Source organism: Salpingoeca rosetta (genome assembly GCF_000188695.1).
Source record: "Salpingoeca rosetta unplaced genomic scaffold supercont1.23, whole genome shotgun sequence".
Classification (NCBI taxonomy): Eukaryota; class Choanoflagellata; order Craspedida; family Salpingoecidae; genus Salpingoeca; species Salpingoeca rosetta.
This window is the reverse complement of record NW_004754911.1, coordinates 361,750-379,891: the sequence shown is the minus strand read 5'-3', so window position 1 is coordinate 379,891 and position 18,142 is coordinate 361,750. Positions and strand designations below refer to the sequence as shown.

Sequence of the window (18,142 nt, the reverse complement as noted above, 5' to 3'; positions counted from 1 at the left end):
TTTCCTTCTTTCCTCTCACGTTTGCGGCGCAAGTCCGGGTGTGAATATTCGCAATATCTTTTATACTTTTCCACAACCAGCCAATTGTCTTGTCGATCGACTGAACGCCACGACACTGCTGACCGCCACCGCTGACCGCCACAGCTAACCGCTAACCCCCGCTCCCCATCCCCCCCTCCCACACACACACATCACAAACACCCCCATCATCATGTCGTTGTGCAAGCCTGGAGTGCTGATGGGCATCCTTGCGGTGCTGCTGTACCTGCTGTTTGTGTTTCCTGTCAAGTACTTCCCCGTGCATGACAGCGGGGCCATCTTGATCACTGGCACATCCACGGGCATTGGGCGCCATGCGGCTGTGGAGCTGGCCAAGAAAGGGTACACCGTGTACGCCACCGTCCGCAAGCAGGCCGACGTCGACAGCCTGAAGAAAGAGGGCGTCAACACGCTGATCCCCATCGTCATGGACGTGACGAAGCCCGATCAGATCGCCAGCGCCGTCGACACCATCAAGAAGGGCGGCCACAAGCTCATCGGCCTCGTCAACAACGCCGGCATCTCCGCGCGCGTCCCCTTGGAGGCCCACGATCTCGACCGCATCCGCTCCATGTTCGAGGTGAATGTCTTTGGCGTCGTCTCCGTGACCCAGGCGTTCCTGCCCATGATCCGCGAGAACAAAGGTCGCATCGTCAACGTCGGCTCCCTGGCCGGTTTCATTGCCATGCCGGGCTCAGCCAGCTACAGCGCCACCAAGTTTGGCCTGGAGGGCCTGAACGACGCCCTCCGCCGCGAGATGGCCCCCTTTGGCGTCAGCGTGTCCATTGTTGAGCCGGCATACGTCTCAACCGCCATTGCCTCCAAGTCCACGGGCGAGGCCGCCGCCACGCGCTGGGTCTCGCGGGAGATGCAGGACACGTACGCGTGGTTCTTCGCCGACTTTGAGGAGAAGCGTCTCAAGGGCGAGGCGCTTGCCGATGGGCCCGAGGTCACCACCAAGGCCATCACACACGCGCTCACGAGCCGCACCCCGGAGACGCGCTACATCGTCGCCAACACGTACGGCATCCCCGCCAAGATTGCCGCCCTGATCAACTGGCTTCTGCCGGATCGCCTGGGCGACATTGTGCTTGCCAACGACGCGTCCATCAGCGGCGCCGCCTCCAAGACCGCCAAGGGCACCAACTAGAGCAGCACAGGCAGGCAGCCGGGCAGCCAGGCACCGCAAGCAACCAGGCAGACCTGTGCGCAGGCACAGGCTCATTGCAAGCCAGCTATGTCGACTGTTGTTGATATCACCATCATACACCCTGTTCACAAGCTGTCTGGGCGCTCTGTGTATGTGTCTGAGCTGCTTGTGTGCTTCTGCTGCGTTGTGTGCATGTGGGTTGTACCTTGCTTTGTGCATTTATCCAGGCCACGTCTCTACCAATGTGTGTGGAAGTTGCGTGCATGTGTGCACGTGTGCACGTGTATGTGTCGTGGGTGGAGCTGTTGTACACGTGTATGTGCCGTGTGCGTGCTGTTACGTCTTGCGCTCCAATCATCTGTGTATGCTGTATCCACTCTGCTTTGTTTGTTTTGTTTGTGTGTTCTACTGCACTGTTGCTGCCTTGCCCTCTCCGTACCCCTCGCACGTCGTTGTACCATTGATTACATTTTCACCAAGAGTACACTCGCCATCTTACGTCATCAAACAACAGGCACGCACGTACACACACACACACACACACACACACGCACACACACACACACACACACACACAAAGTCAGTTTTGCACAACATACACGCCCTCACCCACCATCATCTCTACCATCACAGTCACTACACCATGGTCATCGAAGCCGAGCCTGTGCAGCCTTGAGCCGATCGATGATGGCAGTGAACGAGGGGCGTGCTTTTGGATCCTCGCTCCAACACTCCCGCAGCAGCTGAGCCAACGCGCCAGGACACGCACTGCCGTCACGACCGGCACCACCACTAACACTGCCGCCGCCATCACCGCCATCACCGCCATCACTACCGCTGTCGCCCAGGTCTGGTCGCTGGCCACTGAGCACGGCCTTGCGAATGTCCCACGAGTGTCTCAAGTGCACAAACGGTAACCGCAACGTGACCACCTCCGACCCGAGAATGCCAAACGAATACACGTCCACGGCAGATGTGTATGGCTGGCCAAGCAACAGCTCTGGTGCGCTCCACTGCAGCGTACCCGTGCCTGTTGTCTGCAACGCAGCAAATTCCGTCGAAACAACACTGCTACTGCGCTGCTTCTCTTCATTTGCCATCGTCACCCCGCCCCAACTGCTGCTGTTGCTGTTACTATTGTTGTTGCTGTGAGGAATGTGTTGCTCGCCACCGCCATACACGCCACCAGCACCGCCCACCGCGGTGGCGGTGCTGGTTGCAGCCTGCTGCATGCGGCGCAGGAGCGTTGCGGTTCCAAAGTCCGCAATGAGGCACGTCCAGTCCTCCGCCACCAGCACGTTCATGCTCTTGAGATCGCGGTGGATGCGAGGCGGCCGCAGCGAGTGCAGATAAGCCATCCCCTCTGCCGTGTCAATCAAAAACTGATACCGCTGACGCCACGACAGCCTGTCCTGGCTGCTGCTGCCGTTACCACCGTTGCCGCTGCTGTCGTTGCTGCTGTTATCACCGCCATGCACATGGCCGTCTCCACTCGCACTGGCAATGACATTCCACCCACGATCAAGGCTGCCCGTGCGCCCATCGATACCTCGTCCTGCCCCTCCTCCTTCCCCAACTGCTGCTGCTGCTGCTGCTGCTGCTGCAAGTACGCTGTGCAGGGAGCCGCGTGGGCAGTATTCCATGACCAGGAACGGCTGCTGCTCGAACATGCCCGCACCGTAGAACAGCACAATGTTCTTGTGGCGCAGGCCCCGCATCACGCGCACCTCACGCTCAAACATGTCGATCATGCTTTCGTCCATCTCCACCAGCGCGGCCTTGAGCCGCTTCACCGCCACCACCTGGTTCTTGTACTGCCCCTTCCACACATCGCCCGTCGCCCCAGGGCAGTCCTTGTCCAACGCCTCCATCAGCACAAGCTCCGTCGGGTCAATCACAAACACGCGCGCAAGCTCCTGTAGCTCCATGTCCTTCTCCCGCAGCTGGTCTGTGGCGTGCGACAGAAGCTTCTCTTTCAGCTCCGCCGTGTGCCGCGCCCGCCGCTGTCGCCGCGCCAGCCACACCACCAGCGCAACCGTGCCCAGCCCAAAGAACAGGCCAAGCGAGACATACAGTGGGATGATGAGCTGACACCGCTCGCCAGAGTACCCGGCGCGGCAGTGGCACTTGGGCGCCCTGTTCTCAATCACGCACGTGTGGCCAAAGCGGCAGTAGCCGGGCACACAAACGTCGCAGGTCTTGCTGCCTGCCTCCTCCGTCGTCGTGCCCTCAGGGCAGCGCTGGCACGTGGGCTCGTCGTGGTCAAAGTAAGTGCCAATGGGACACACGTGGCACGTGCCATTGAGGAAGGTGGTGCCCGCTGGCAGCCCTTGCAGGTCGTTGCATGCAGGACGCAGCCGCAGCGTGGATTCAAACAGGTCAAACACCCCCAGCCCGCCATGCGCCAGCAGCAAGTCATCGTGCATCACGCACGCCGCACCCCAGCGAAGCACGTGGTAGTCCTTCAGCGCGTTGTCGCCAGCATGCAGCTTGAGCTCCGTGAAAGCGTGTTGTACTGCATCGTACTCCCACAGGTCCCCATATGGGGTGTTGTTGCGTCCGCCAAAGATGAGCCACTTCGAGTCAGAAGCGCGCAGCGAGCACCCGCGGTACCGCGCTGGTGGCACGCGGGTCAGCACACGTGCGTGTGTGGGCGATGCTTGCCGTGTTTGCCCTGCTTCTTTGCCACCATGGTGGCCAGCTTTGGATGGCTGTGCATCTGTGCCTGCACTTGCTGCTCTCTGTGCGCTGTCCCCACTGTCGCCACTGCTGTTGCTGCCACTGGTGCTGCTACTGGTGCTGCTTATGTTGGTGTTTGGGTAGCCTGCATACAGCTGGCTCCACTTGCCCTCCGCTACGCTGTACTCCCACACATCGCCAAGGGTGCGCTGGCCTGGGGCAAGCTGGACTGCCAGCCCGCCAAACAGCGTCACTATCTCGCCGTCCCCACTGAACAGAAACGCATCCTGTCGTGGCAGCGGGCGATGTGTGTCACCATCATCGCCATCACCACCACCAACATCTCCACCTCCACTGACGATACCACCTGCTGCAGTATCACCATCACCGCCACCAGTACTCGTGCTGTTGTCCCCTGCCCTGCTCGTTGGCACCTCACCGCCTCCGTCCACCATTGTCAGCAGCAATTCTGGCATGGCCACTGCCCCTGCAGACGATGACGACGGTGCTGGTGTCGGTGATGACGGCTTTGGGTTGGGCCGGTAATCAAGCTGGTAAAGGTTGTTGCTGGTGCTGTCACGACAGGCGCCGCCAAACAGGAAGCACCGCGTGTGCTCGGGGGTGGCGATGGGGCACGAGTACGCCATGCCGCCAGCGCCGGCCCACGCCGGTTGGTTCCCCGGTGTTGAGATCCCCACGCGCGTGGCGTTGAACGCGTGCGTCTCCCTGGACATGTCCACCCACAGCAGCCACGCGTCGGCGTGGCAGTTGAGGGCTGCGTCCCAGCCGCCCAGCACCAGGCGGTGGCCGTCTCCCAGCGGCAGCATGGCGTGGCCGTAGCGCGGGGGAATGTTCTTGGGGGTCCACACGTACCGCCACTCCGCCACACCCCCTTCGAGTGGGCCCAGTGTCCACAGGTACGAGGTGACACGGCCAAGAATGCCGCCAAACGTGAACATGCCTGTGCCCACGGAGGGCGTGCTTGCCGTGTGCCCCCTGCGCGGGAAGGGCCGCTTGAACACGAGCTCCGGGTGCCACTGCAGATACGGCTTGTCGTTTCGCCAAAAGGGGCTGTACTGCCACAGAATGGCGCCCGTGCCGGAGAACTGGTCTTGCATCAGGCCGACTGCAAACCCAAACCCGCGCTCGCTCGGGCTGGCAAAGGCAAAAGACCCCGGTGCCACGTCGAGGTGCCCAAAGGAGACTGGCCAGAACCGCTCGGCCATGACATCGCTGGCCACCGTCGTCGTGAAATTGTCGCGCGGGCGGAACGCGAGCGAGGCAAGCGTGCCGTGCGCAAGCTCCGTGGTGGCTGCGCCGAGGAAGAAGAACGAATCCTCCACGGAAATGACCGCAAACCGCGCCTCAAACTGCAACCACTTGTACTCGTTTGCACACATGTCGTTGCTCCACACACGCTGCACATCCCCCGCGCGCGCGGTGTAGTCGATGTCGATGCGGTACAGGTCGCAGTTTGCCTCGCTGCGGCCAATGGTGGTCCCACCAAACAGGTACACCGTCTCCGGGTGGTCTTCAAAGCGCGCCAGCACAGACAGCGTGCGCGGGCTGACAATGGTGTGATGCGCCAGCGTAATGCGGTCCCATTGCAGCGAGGTCATGTTGAGCATGTGGATGGTGTCGCTATCGGCGACCCCCGTCTTGCAGCGATTGGTGCTATCAGGCTCAAGCAACACACACCCGCCTGCCAAGCAGTCAGGTGGCAACACGCACACACACACATGAGCGCGCGAACAGGTGTGTGTGTGTGTGGATGTGTGTGTGGATAGGTTCGTGAGGGTATGCGTGGTTGTGTGTGCAGTTGTGTGTGCGCACGTGGTTGTGTGTGTGTGTGTGTGTGTGTGTGTGTGGTTGTGTGTTTGTGTGGTTATGTGCGTGTGCGCATGTGTGCGTGTGCGCATGTGTGCGTGTGCGCATGTGTGCGTGTGCGCGCGCATGTGTGTGACGTTGGATGAGGGAATGGAGAGAGCACCACAAAGGCAAAGGCAACAGAAAAGCAGCAGCGAGCGCGCATGTGCCATATGGTGCCATATGAAACAACGTACCCCAAATCAGCATGAGATAGTGGTTGCCGACTTTGACGTGCGTTGATGCTGCAAAGGTGCGGGGTGATGGTCCTTGGTTGCTGGGGTGGAGCTGTGTCCACGTGCAAGTCATCCCCGACAGCCGCAGTGTCCAGATGTCGTTAAAGTACTCATGGCGGTCTGTGCCACCAAAAAGGTATGCAGCGTCCTCAATGTCGCTGGCAGGCAGCCTGAACATGTTGTGTCCGAGGCGAGGCTGTGGCACCACCTCGGGATTGCATCGCAGCCAGTACTACAACGTCGCGTGTGTGTGTGTGTGTGTGTGTGTGTGTGTGTGTGTGTGCGTGCGTGCGTGTGTATGTGTGCGTGCGTGCGTATGTGCGTGTGTGTGTGTGTGTGTGTGTGTGTGTGTGTGTGTGTGTGTGTGTGCGTATGTGTATGTGTGTGTGTGTGCGTGGGTGTGTGCGTGGGTGTGTGCGTATGTAAGTGCGTGTGCGTGTGCGTATGTGAGTGCGTGTGCGTGTATGTGTGTGTGTGTGTGTAAGAAACGTGTCATGTCACATCACTTCACAAGCGATTATGAGCCATAGAGCACATGTCGCAGACAAATCCACTTCCCGGTCTGAAACCCGCGCACAACCGGATGATCTCGTTGGTCACACCTGTGGTTGATAGGTGCGGTAAAGCCAGGTGTCGGTGTTCAGGGTGACATTGCCGGAGGAGAGACCCAAGGTTTCGCCGCCAAACAGCACCACCACTTCCTCCGTGCGCTTTCCATGCGGGGCTGTGCGAACGCGCATCATGGTGCCAATCTCGGCGTCGGGGATGTCGCTGTCTTCTGGCGTGGGGTGTCGCAGCAACGTCGCTTGCCATAGTTGTGATGGATGTGGATATGGCGTGTCGTACTCGATGATCTCGAACGTGTTTCTGCTCACTTCTTGACCGCGGCAAACCAGCAAGAAAGCGGTCTGCAAGAGCACCAGTACCACCAGCACCACTGCGAGGGGCACACGCCTGATGATTGCCTGAACCATGGTTGGTGATGATGCGATGCGTCGGTGCATGTTCATTGGCTGAACCTCGCGACCGTTGAACAATGATATCATTGAAATTTCTGTTGTGTTCGCTGACGTCATTCGTTCCACTGTGTGTGTTTGAGTTGTTGACTGTCCAGGTCCACACGTGCACATGTGCTCATGTCTTCATGTGTCTGTGCTCATGTGTCTGTGTGTCTGTGTCTGTGTGTCTGTGTCTGTGTGTCTGTGTCTGTGTGTCTGTGCCTGTGTCTGTGTGTCTGTGCGTGCGTGTCTGTGTGTCTGTGTCTGTGTGTGTGTCTGTGCGTGCGTGTCTGTCAGTGTCTTCCATAGTGTGTGTGTGTGTTCTGGTGATGTAGCTCGCGAAATCCGTCCCCCCCCCCCTCCACCTCCACTGTCCCTACTAGCCTACTGTCCTACTGTCCATCTCCTTCCACCCACCCCTCAGTCCCTCCATCTCTCCTACCATACACAACTTGCAAAAAGATGGCTACTTAGCGATTTACTCCAAATCAATCACTTCGGGCCGATCAAAGCGGAAGCGAAGGCATCGATTAGGCGGTCAGCGCCCAAAATGCTCATACGAATGATTAAGCAATGTGGACACTCTTAACGGCAAAGTAGCTCACACTTACAAGCACATGACGACAGAACACACAACAAGGACGCAACACGAACGTAAATGGGAGGAGTGGAGTGGAGTTTGGAAGCGTGCAGGCGTGCATCATGACAAGGTCATTTCATGTCGCACTGCACTGAAAACCCGAACGAAGCGGGAAGCCCAACGGGACGAGGGAAGGGAAATGGAGAAAGGAAAGGAAAGACGGGAGGATGGAAGAGGAGGGGAGCTGGGAGAAGTGGAGGAAGGGGGGGAGAAAGAAAAGGAGAGAATGGCGTGAAAGGAGGGAGAGGAGGGGAAGAGAGAAAGGAAAGGAGCAAAGAAGGGAGGAGAAAGCGCGTGCGTTTGGTCGGAGGTTGCACGGGCGCCTGCAATCCTGTGATCAAGTGGAGGAGAACACCTGTAGTTCTGGTAGCAAGTGGTATTGGATGAAGAAGTACAGCAAGAGAGTTGGCTGTCAAGTCGAGTGAGTACAGTTAAGGGAGTACGAGTATGTGTGTGAATGATCTGTGCGTGTGGTGGAAAAGGTGTGAGAGTGTGGTGAGACCTGCACCATGAAGTAGCAGGTAGGAAGTGGAAGGAGTGAGTAGGACAGGATTGCAGACTGAGACTGACATGCAGAGATCCATGTCATCATCACCCATGACAAACAGACAACACAGTGCACGCGAGAGAAAGAGAGGAGCAGCAACACCAAAACAAAGGCAGCAAGCAGAGTACCAGTCGAGTGCAAAACGAGGTCACCGCTTACCAACCAAACCTTTGCGGTCAGTGCTTGGGCTGCTCGTCTCCATCCATGATCGAGTACAGCTGGGTCTGAATGGCCTCTGCAGTGGGGGAGGCCGGACGCTGCTGCTGAGCCGGTGTCTGGCACTCCTGCTGGTACTGCTGCTGCTGGTACTGTTGCTGCTGCTGCTGGTACTGAGCTGGTGCCTGGTACTGGTACTGCTGCTGGTGGTGGTGGTACTGAGCTGGTGCCTGGTACTGCTGGTATCGCTGCGGCTGCGGCTGGTGGTATCGCTGCGGCTGCGGCTGGTGGTATCGCTGCGGCTGCGGTTGGTGCCGCGGCGGCGGGGCGCCCTGCATCATGCCTGCGTTGGCGTGTGGCGGGAAGCCGTTGAAGCGGAGCTGGTGGAACTGCGCAGCCAACATGTACGGATCTGCGTCGACGTCACGGCTACCAACAGGCTCAGAGGAAGGCCGATGACCGGATCCACGGTGCGGCATGGCGTCACCAGCAGGGGCCCTCGTGACCGGGGACGTCGAAGTCGGCCCAGAGGACACGCTGCGCGATCCTTGACCGGCCTTGAAGATGATGCGTTCCCTGAAGGGGTCCAGGAAGTGGATGGTGATGTTTGCCCTGAAGCGCTCCTTGAGGTCGCGGAACTTGCCGGAGAGGCTCTGCTCCCACGACCACACGCGCACGCGCCAGCCGTGCTGGATGGCGCGTTCGGCCAGGCGCGGGAAGGACTCGTTGCCCTCCACCTCGTTGCCGTCACCCGTGACCAGCACCAGCGTTTGCGGGTTGGCGCCCGAGTTGGCCACCTCGACAATCTTGGCTGCAATGACGTTGTGCATGGAAGCGTCGCTGCGGTCCAGCAGCGTGCAGTAGTGGTTGTTCTCCCACTCGTGCCAGATGCGCCCCGAGTGCGGGTTTGTGCCGGCGACGGCGCGGAAGGCGCAGGGCATGTTGTCCTCGATAATCCCACACAGGCTGCGGATGTTGACGCGGACGGCGAGGTCGCGCACGCTGCTTTCAAGCTGGGCCCCGATGAAGACGTTGCTGTTGTCCACAAACACGTACGCAAGGCTGTGGGGCGGGGCAGACGCGACCCGGCCAGCCATGTGCGGGCTCGTGCGGAGGCCGACGCGGAGCGACTGGTCCCCCTGGGGCGCGGCGTAGTCTGCCTCAGGCGAGGGGTGGCGGGCACGCCAATCGGAGCCGGCGCGGCCATACCGGTCCTCCTTCTGCAGGGCACTGTGGCCGCTCGGGGCGCTGGCTGACGGCGGCACAGAGGAGCGCGCGTCGACCTGGGCCGGCGCGGCGGGCAAGTCCTCGAGCTTGACCGAGTCTGCCAGGCGCTGCAGGGCGTCGCGCGCATGCTGCACGCTGTCCTTGGTGCCCCTGACGAGGAGCTCCGCCAGGTTGTCGCCGCTGTTCAGATTCGAGCAGCACGTGATGTACGTGATGTTGGTGAGCAGCTGGAACTTCTGGAGCAGGGACTCGTGGTAGGTGATGATGCGCGCTGCGACAAGCGGCACTCGAATGGTGGCCTTGGTGGCCTTGACCGTGGTTGCCTTGATAGACAATGAGAGATGCTCGTGCAGGACGGAGAGCTTCTGCTGCTGCTGCTGATGATGATGTCGCTGGAGGTCTTGACGGGAAAAGAGGGGTGCGTTTGGAATCAAGGCCCTGGGACTGTACGAGGCTGAGGACGCTCTGGCCGCGTGCTGTTGCTGCCGTTGGTGGTGGTGGTGGTGGTGGTGGTGGTGGTGCTGCCGCTGCTGCTGCGGCGGTGGTTGCGCTTGGGAGTACGCAGGCGGAGCGTCGACTGACCACGGCGTCGACTGCGACGAAGGCTGAGCAGCGGACGTCTGCATGCCCTGGCCCCACGTGGCGGTGGGGTCATAGGCGTAGTCGACGGGGCCTGTCTCCGTACCATCAGCGTCCCAGTCATCCGTGGACGCGGGCTGCCTGACATGGTCCATCTTGGTCTTGGTGCGGCCTGGCCTTGCGGAAAGCTGCGTTCTTCTGGTCAGTTACAATTGCACGGGATGTTCAAACAGAGCCGGGGACGCGAAAATGAGACAAACTCACTGGTTGGCGTCACACTAATGCGCTGGCATTGTCGATGGCAAAGCCAACGCACACATACATGCACACACGCACACACACACACACACACCACAATCTTACAACCAACATCAACGCAAGCGTAAATACGAGCGCAAGAACGCCGCCACGCACGCATGTTCACAACCTTAAGCACACAAACACAAGTAGAACACCGCACCACTGCTGTCGCGAAAGCACTGTGTGCGTTGGTGACCATCATCATGAGTGTTTGAAAAGAAATCTTTGCTCTGTGTGTGTTGGCTGTCGAGGGGGCGGGGAAGCTGGGGTGACAGCAAATGTGCAGGTGCACGTGTCGACATGTCGACTGGAGAAAAGGCGGCAGCAAAGCAGTAGCAAAGGAGCTGGTCCATCTGTCGACATGTCGACTTGTCGACGCGAAAGATCCCACCTGTGCGCAAGTGCATACACACACAAGTACGAGTCATGTCAGCTGTCGCGTGGGCGTGTCGTGACGTCATCCTGGTTGATGGTGGTCGAAGATTCTGCACATTTACAACTAATTTTCCGTGTAACCGTGTCCTCTCGACACAACCCGGACATATCCACGTACGCACACACACACACACACACACACACACACACACACAACACACACACACACACAACAACACACACACACACACACACAGAGAGAGAGAGAGAGAGAGAGAGAGAGAGAGAGAGAGAGAGAGAGAGAGAGAGAGAGAGAGAGAGACAGACACACACACACACACACTCTCTCTCTTACTCTTACGCAGCCACACCGTAACTCGTTTATTTCAGATACCAATGGACAAAAAAAAGCGAAAGTGTGGTCACCACGGTGCCCATCTGACTGCTGCAATCACACGATGTGCCTGTCATGCTAGCTGTGACTGCCGCACGAGGTGTTGAAACAAGGAGGTTGCCCCAAACTCAGACGGGGCACGCACATCTACCAGCTCTCCCCCTTGCATCACCATCACAAGATCAAAGCGGGAAACGTGGGCTAGGCGGTGACAAATCGAGAACACCGTGTTGTCCAGAGACAATATAATGTCATGGATCGCCTACAGTGCGATGTGTATGTGTGTGCGCGCGTGCGTGCGTGTGTGCATGTGTGCGAGTGAGCAAGGCAACAGCAAAACAAGGCAGGATGAGCTCACAGCGTTAATGACAAACAAGAAAACATCTCCATCAACGACACCTGAATTGGGTAGTCCCTCTCACTCTCACCAACACTCTCATGCACGCACACTCACTCACACAAACACAAGCACACATGCACATACACAAAATGTAACCAAACATATCCATGTGTGCTATCTACTGACATTGTCGGTCTCGGCGTCCACGCTGGATGTGATTTCGTCGCACAACAGGACAGGTGTTGGCCGAAACAAGGCGCGTGCAAGCGACAGCAGCTGTCGCTGCCCCGCGCTCATCGTCACAGGCACTGGACCACCATGATCATACGAATGCGACAACGCCCCTTGCAATGGTTGTTGTTGTTGTTGTTGTTGTTGTTGTTGTTGTTGTTGTTGTTGTTGTCGCACATGTGCGTCCAACAATGGTGTACGTTCAGAGTCGCTTTCATCTTCTTCGTCGCTTGCCTGAATACCGCTGTGTTCCTCGACTACGTGTCTGTTATCGTTGCTATTTCCATGCATCACCTCAACTGTCCCGCTTATGCGGCTTCTCTCTGCCTTCAGCCAACCACACCCGCCACCAAACCTACATCTACCCTTCGCCTCAGCGCCACCACCAACATTGCCGCTATCTTCAACATCGTCGCTGTTGTCGTCATCCCCTCCCGCCATTGGTGTGTCCAGCCCCAGTGGCAGCGCCGCCACAAACGCCTTCAGTCCCACTGCCTCCAGCACTTTCCACACCGCCGCGTCTGCAGCCCCACATGCCGTGTCGTCTCCAATGTCGCAACTCTCAACCGCGTCTCTCCAGTCGGTGATCAGGACTCCCGCGCCACCATCACCACGACCACGGTTGCGGCGACGACGTGGGCTGTGCCGCGCTGGGGGCGGTACCTCTGATGCTGGACCCGCAATGGTCTCACGGATGGTGTCACCAAAGAGTGATGGTACTTGCGGCACCAGCGTCACCAAGCCCGACCGCAGCTCAGCAACAGTCACGTCTGAGGTTGTGTGACGTGAGATTATGTGTGCGTGTGCGTGTGCGTGTGTGTTTGTTTGTTTGTGCGTGCGCGTGTGTGTGAATGTGTGTGTAAATTGTTGGGAGGTGTTGGTGAGATAGGTGGGTCCGTGCTTTCACGCGATCCATCTTAGCGAGTGCATTCGCACAGGTAAACAGATGCACACGACTATAACACACACACACACGCACACACACACACACACACACACACACACACACACACACACACACACACACGACTATAACCCCCCCACACACATCGTCTCTCCGACGCACCTGCAATGTCGATGCCTGAGATGGTGATTTTGCCGGCAAATGGGTACATGCGCAGGAGGGCGAGAAAAAGCGTTGATTTGCCAGCGCCGCTCGGGCCAACAACGGCGACTTTTGAGCCAGCGGGAATGAAGCAGGACACACCACGCAGCACAGGCTGGGCTTGGGGCGCATAGCTCAGCGTCACATTCTTCATCTGAAACGCACACACACACACGCACACACACACATACACACATCCGCGCGAGCACGCAGGGCAAGAAGCCACGAAGATGTGAGGCAGGACACATCTGGTACCGCGATCAAAGTCTTCATACACATGCACACGTACGCAAGCAAATACATTGAGAATGAGACGCGGGGGACCGCTCTTGCCACTCACCATCACAGCGCCTTCGGTGTTGATATCAGCGATGTGGGGTTTCACGATGCGTGTTGATGATTGTGGTGCTGATGTTGATGAGGATGAAGATGAAGATGAGGTTGCAGTCGTTCGATTGAGGCCATCACGAACGCGGCGGTTGCCATCATCACCGTCATCACCAAATGCACATGCACCAGCCAGCACTGCGGTATCATCGTCATCGTCATCATCGTCATCATCAGGCACGGTCCACACATCTGACGTTGCGTTGTGCGCGTACTCGAAGCACCGCTCAATGGCAACAGCTTCCACCTGCAAGTGTGAGTGTGAGTGTGAGTGTGAGTGTGAGTGTGAGTGTGTGTATGAGAGATCGCATGCGCGTGTATTGCACACGAATAGATGATCGGGACCAAGGTTACCCCGCAAACAACACCCACAAGCGTCCACAGACACACACACACACACACACACACACACACACAACGAGTATACACACGAACTGCTGAGCCCGTGTGTGTTGGGTTTTCTGCCGTACCTCTGCCTGAGAAGTCTCCTTGAGAAACCAGCCAATCATCCCTGGGAGCTGTACCACATAGGTCAATGCAAGTCCCGCTTGGCCTGTTTGTGGTATGCATTGATGGTGCAGAAGAAATGGTTGAGCTTTGAGTCAACGAGCAAAGGCTGTCAACAACACGAACACATCACACAGAAGCACACAACGTACACACAACGTCTAATGTGAATGTGCAATCACACAAGCAAACGCGATCATGCACACACACACACCATACACACACCATGCGCACACACCACATGCATATGTGCACGTGGCACCTGCTTACCTGAGGTGATGAATCCGGAGCGCTGGCCGTAAACTGTCAAGACAGAGCAAGCGAGAACAATGATGGCGCCGATAAACTCCAGCCACACCGTCACCCATTGCGTTGCGGCCAGGCTGTGCCATGCGTACTTGTTGATGTCATCAAGCAGCACGAAGAAGCGGCGCATGAAGCGAGATCGCTGGTGGTGTGTGCGCACAACTGTGATGCCTGTGATGCACTCGTGCAAAAACGTGAGCAGCGGCGAGCGTGCCGCGCTCTGCATTCGTCGAAGGTCGCGCGCAGACCAGCTGACGCCGTGATTGCGGTTGCAGTGATTTGAGGGGGTCGTGGCAGGTGTGATGTGGAAAGTGGTGGCAAGTGTGGTGGAAGTGATGGTGGCAGTGAAGGTGGCAGGTGTGGTGGCAGTGAGCTGCTTGATAAGAACATGTACCGAAACGCACTTTGAACGCAAACACCCACAGCACATCATGGTTCATTCATACACACACACACATGCACGCACACACACACACACACACACACACACACACACACACACACACACACACCCTGCACGCCAAGCGTGGTGCATCAAGGCCGGCTCACCGAAAGTACTGGGCGATTACAAACGTCGGAACGACGATGACAACAAGCGCAACGAGCACATACGGGGTGACCCACGCCACGATGATCAAGGTAGCGACGAGTGTCAGCGACGTCTGCGTGAGGTAATTGAGAACAGACGGAATGCTCTCGTCAACCGTCGCCATGTCCTTGACAAAGCGGTTCAGCACGCGGCTCAACGGCCGTGTGTCGAAGAACGAGCACGGCAGCGCAAGTACAGAGCTGAGCAGGTGCGCGTGCAGCTGCTTGGCTGCATGAACAACGCCAATCACAAACAGCCAGTTGCGTGTGAGCGTGACCAACGACGTCGCTGCCCCGATGCCAAGATAAACGTACACGTAGAAGGACCCCGAGTGCGTGCTGCTGTCGTCGTTCACCCAGACGGACAGCCACCAGTTGTTGACCACGTTGGACGCAGGAAAGCAAAGCATGGCGGCCACAAGCGCACACACGTACGCCGGTGACCCGAACCCACGCAGGTACTCTTTGATGGCTGGCCAGGACACGGCACCGCCACCAACGCCCTCATCTCCATCAAAGTCATCAGGGATGCCGGCAGCGTCAATGAGTTCAAACGCTTCAAGCGACTCCACATTCAGCACCGTGCTGCTTCGGGACCGTGAAATGGTCTCGGACACGCGTGTGCTGCTGCTGCTGGGCCGTGACAGTGACGGGTGGCCGCTGTGCTGCGAGCTGTAGCGAGATGGTGTTGTGCTTTGTGGTCGGGTCGCGTGGTGGCTGCTGTTGCTGCTGCTACTGTTGGCGTTGCTGGTGAGGCTGTTGTTTGTGGCAACCGTGCTGTCATGTACCACGATGGACGGTACCGGTGTTTGCAGGGTGCGTGCAAGCACAGCTGCAGAGGACATGGGCGCCTCGCTTGTTGTTGCCGTGGGTGTTGTTGAGAAGGATGGGGAAGTCGAGAGCACGTGCTCAACGGACGAAACGGTCTGCGCTTGATGCATGGGGTCCGCTGTCAATGCAGCACCAAGGGTGGAAATGGTTGCTGCTGCTGGAGTGGTGGCAAAGCAGCGGCCCTGCGCAACCGTAAACACACGGCTCACATGCTCGCTGGTGATGATGGCTGGGTTGTGTGTGATGAGAATGCGGGTTGCCTTCTTCAGCAGTCCGCACAGGCACCGCTCAAAGATGTAGGTGCTTGTTGCTGCATCCAAGCTCGCAAGGACATCATCCAACAGCACAATGTCGGGCCGTGCGTACACGGCACGCGCGAGGGCAACACGTTGTCGCTGCCCACCGCTGATGTTGGAGCCGTCGTCCTCTAGCACCGTCGCATCGCCCTGCGGCAGTGAGGCCAGGTCACCCGCTACGCAGCGTAATTTTTTTTTTTTGGCGGGGGGAAGCGGGGGAGGAGAAGAGGGTGAAAAGGGAGCGGGTTGTTTGGGGAGAAAGGGTAGGGTTGGTGTCGTGAGGAACGTGGGGTGTGAGACTGGAGCAAGGCATTGCCAGCAACCGCACCAAGAGCGCATACATGCATCGTGGCCATTGCATAGCGCACACAAATCTTCAACACAGACTTACACATACACACACACTCACATACATACACATACATACACACATACACACACGCACATACATACATACATACATACATACATACATACATACATACATACATACATACATACATACATACATACATACATACATACATACATACATACATACACACACGCGCGCGCCAACCGTTCAAGGCCACAAGCACAAAACAATACTGCACAGACGTGCAAGTTCACGCGAGAGATCCAAGGTGTTTACCGAGCCCACATGCTGCGATGACCTGCTGGTACCACCCGTGGCGGAAGGATTGCCCAAACACAATGTTGTCACGGATTGAGACGGATTGCAGCCAGGGCTGTTGCGGGACAACAGCAACTTTTCCGCGCACGTGCACGCGGCCTGTCCGGATAAACAAATCTTGCGTCACGGCGGCGAGAATGGACGACTTTCCACCACCAAGAGGGCCCGTAATCACAACCAGCTCGCCAGCGTACACCTGTAGACAACAACAACAACAAAATATGGTGAGCGCGAATACCACCGCGAATGAAGGAAGTACAAAACACATATGCGTGCATGCATGCATGCAAAACAAAACACAACGTGCGCTGCTACCTCCATCGACACGTGCTGCAGGACGGAGTCAGCTGTTGGCTGTGCGGACCATGATGCCGTGATGCTGTCGAGGACCAAACACGGCCCTGTTCGCGGCAGGAGCGACACCTGCTGCTGCTGCTGCTGCTGCTGCTGCTGCCGACGGCGGCGGTGGCGGTGATAGCGATGGCGGTGGTCGTGGTCACGGATCCTGTCACTGGGGCTGTTGTTGGAGACAGTGGCACCTCGCGTTGGCGTCATTTCGTCACCACCACCACCACCACCATTGCTGTCATCACTCACAAGGGTAGTAGCAGCATTGCTACCGTAGCTGCTGCCGTGTGGTTGTTGCTGTTGTCGTGGCTGCATTGGCTGTCGGTGCTGCTGCTGCAAGCGTGTTGTTGTCGTTGTCGTCGTTGTCGTTGTTGTTGTTGGTGGTGGTGGCAGGATACTGCGCTGCTGCCGGCGGAGAGGCGATGGTGGTCGCTGGCCAGCACGCGTGCGACGCCCGGGCCGCATCGCCAGGTCCTCGTGTGTCTGCACGTGGTGGTGAGCAGAGCGAGGGGTGCATGGTGGAAACGAGAAGGGGTTGCAGCACCAGGAACCAGATGTGAGTTTGTGTGCAAAGCACTAGGAGCAATGGAGATTACGTCACAGGCGCGTGTCACCAAGGCGCAACATAAGGTCTAATGCACGGTGCACAATACTCAGTGTCGTGCTCGTTGCACACACGCACACACTCTCGCACGCTCTTGCACATTCGCACACACACACACACACACACAACGCAACGCACACACACACACACACACACACACACACGCACACACACGCACAAACAAAGCAAACGCAAACGCAAACGCACTGGGTGGCTGAGGACGGAGGCGATGCGACGCCAGCTGACGACGACGTCCATGGTGTTGGTGATGGCGTTGGGGAGAAAGGCCATGGGCCGGCGCAGCAAGTTGTACCAGGTGAGGCAGGCAAACGCCGTTGACGCCTGCAGCGCAGTGTCTTTGTTGAGGAACGCAAAGGCAAGGAAGCTGAGGCAGGGCGCCAGGGTGCGACCGCTCACGACGACAAAGTTGAGGACAGCAGCGGCGAGCTGTTTGCGCTTCTGAAACGCCACTTCGCGATCCCGCACGCGCGTCACCGTTTGGGAGACCCACGTCTCCCAGCAGTACGCCTTGATCACTCGCATCATGCCCAGCGCAGACTGCAACATGCGTGCGCGCTTGTCGCGTAGCTGCTGCACGGACGCGCTATGTCGCTTGACCACGCGTGCGACGAGGGAGGCCACAGGCCACGTGACGACAAACATACCCAGCCCACAGAGCGCAGCCACGCCCAGGTACGTCGTGAGGAAGTAGAGGGCAACGCTCAAGATGAGCGCCGAGC

General features: G+C 58.1%; 4 protein-coding genes across 4 annotated transcripts in view; 1 reads left to right on the top strand and 3 right to left on the bottom strand.

Moving 5' to 3' along the window:
• Positions 1-70: 70 nt before the first annotated feature.
• PTSG_08356 (oxidoreductase) lies at positions 71-1,692 on the top strand. The gene has a single exon (XM_004990549.1). It carries the CDS (start codon positions 212-214, stop codon positions 1,187-1,189), a length of 978 nt encoding a protein of 325 aa, XP_004990606.1. The 5' UTR covers positions 71-211; the 3' UTR covers positions 1,190-1,692.
• PTSG_08355 (TKL/ARK protein kinase) lies at positions 1,626-7,018 on the bottom strand (the record flags this gene model as incomplete). Its single annotated transcript, XM_004990548.1, has 3 exons — positions 1,626-5,570; positions 5,932-6,202; positions 6,573-7,018. Coding segments are annotated over 3 exons (4,451 nt in total), but the record flags the coding sequence as incomplete, so codon positions are not given.
• Positions 7,019-7,431: 413 nt separating this feature from the next.
• PTSG_08354 (uncharacterized protein) lies at positions 7,432-10,813 on the bottom strand. The gene is made up of 3 exons (XM_004990547.1): positions 10,578-10,813; positions 8,542-10,315; positions 7,432-8,496 (listed from the first exon to the last, which is right to left on the bottom strand). The coding sequence occupies exons 2-3, from the start codon at positions 10,270-10,272 to the stop codon at positions 8,332-8,334; spliced, it is 1,896 nt and encodes a 631-aa protein (XP_004990604.1). The 5' UTR covers positions 10,273-10,315; positions 10,578-10,813; the 3' UTR covers positions 7,432-8,331.
• A 446-nt stretch (positions 10,814-11,259) lies between these two features.
• Positions 11,260-18,142, bottom strand: part of PTSG_08353 (uncharacterized protein) — a gene marked incomplete at its 3' end in the record, with an annotated part of 9,392 nt that continues 2,509 nt past the window's right edge. Inside the window, exons 1-13 of the mRNA XM_004990546.1 lie at positions 17,610-18,142; positions 16,766-17,281; positions 16,409-16,646; positions 15,232-15,953; positions 14,612-15,153; positions 14,027-14,313; positions 13,720-13,802; positions 13,389-13,496; positions 12,824-13,016; positions 12,435-12,527; positions 12,166-12,302; positions 11,713-11,808; positions 11,260-11,448 (exon numbers count right to left, since the gene is read on the bottom strand). The exon at positions 17,610-18,142 is cut by the window's right edge and continues 2,509 nt beyond it. Of these exons, the coding sequence (XP_004990603.1) occupies positions 11,260-11,448; positions 11,713-11,808; positions 12,166-12,302; positions 12,435-12,527; positions 12,824-13,016; positions 13,389-13,496; positions 13,720-13,802; positions 14,027-14,313; positions 14,612-15,153; positions 15,232-15,953; positions 16,409-16,646; positions 16,766-17,281; positions 17,610-18,142 (3,737 nt within the window). The remainder of the gene's footprint in view (positions 11,449-11,712; positions 11,809-12,165; positions 12,303-12,434; positions 12,528-12,823; positions 13,017-13,388; positions 13,497-13,719; positions 13,803-14,026; positions 14,314-14,611; positions 15,154-15,231; positions 15,954-16,408; positions 16,647-16,765; positions 17,282-17,609) is intronic.

Coding starts and splice junctions, on each gene's coding strand:
- PTSG_08356 (XM_004990549.1), top strand. CDS start 212: ATGTCGTTGTGCAAGCCTGGAGTGCTGATGGGCATCCTTGCGGTGCTG.
- PTSG_08354 (XM_004990547.1), bottom strand. CDS start 10,272: ATGGACCATGTCAGGCAGCCCGCGTCCACGGATGACTGGGACGCTGAT. Junction 8,497..8,541: donor AGCGATACCAGCAGTACCAG/GCACCAGCTCAG, acceptor TACCAGTACCAG/GCACCAGCTCAGTACCAGCA.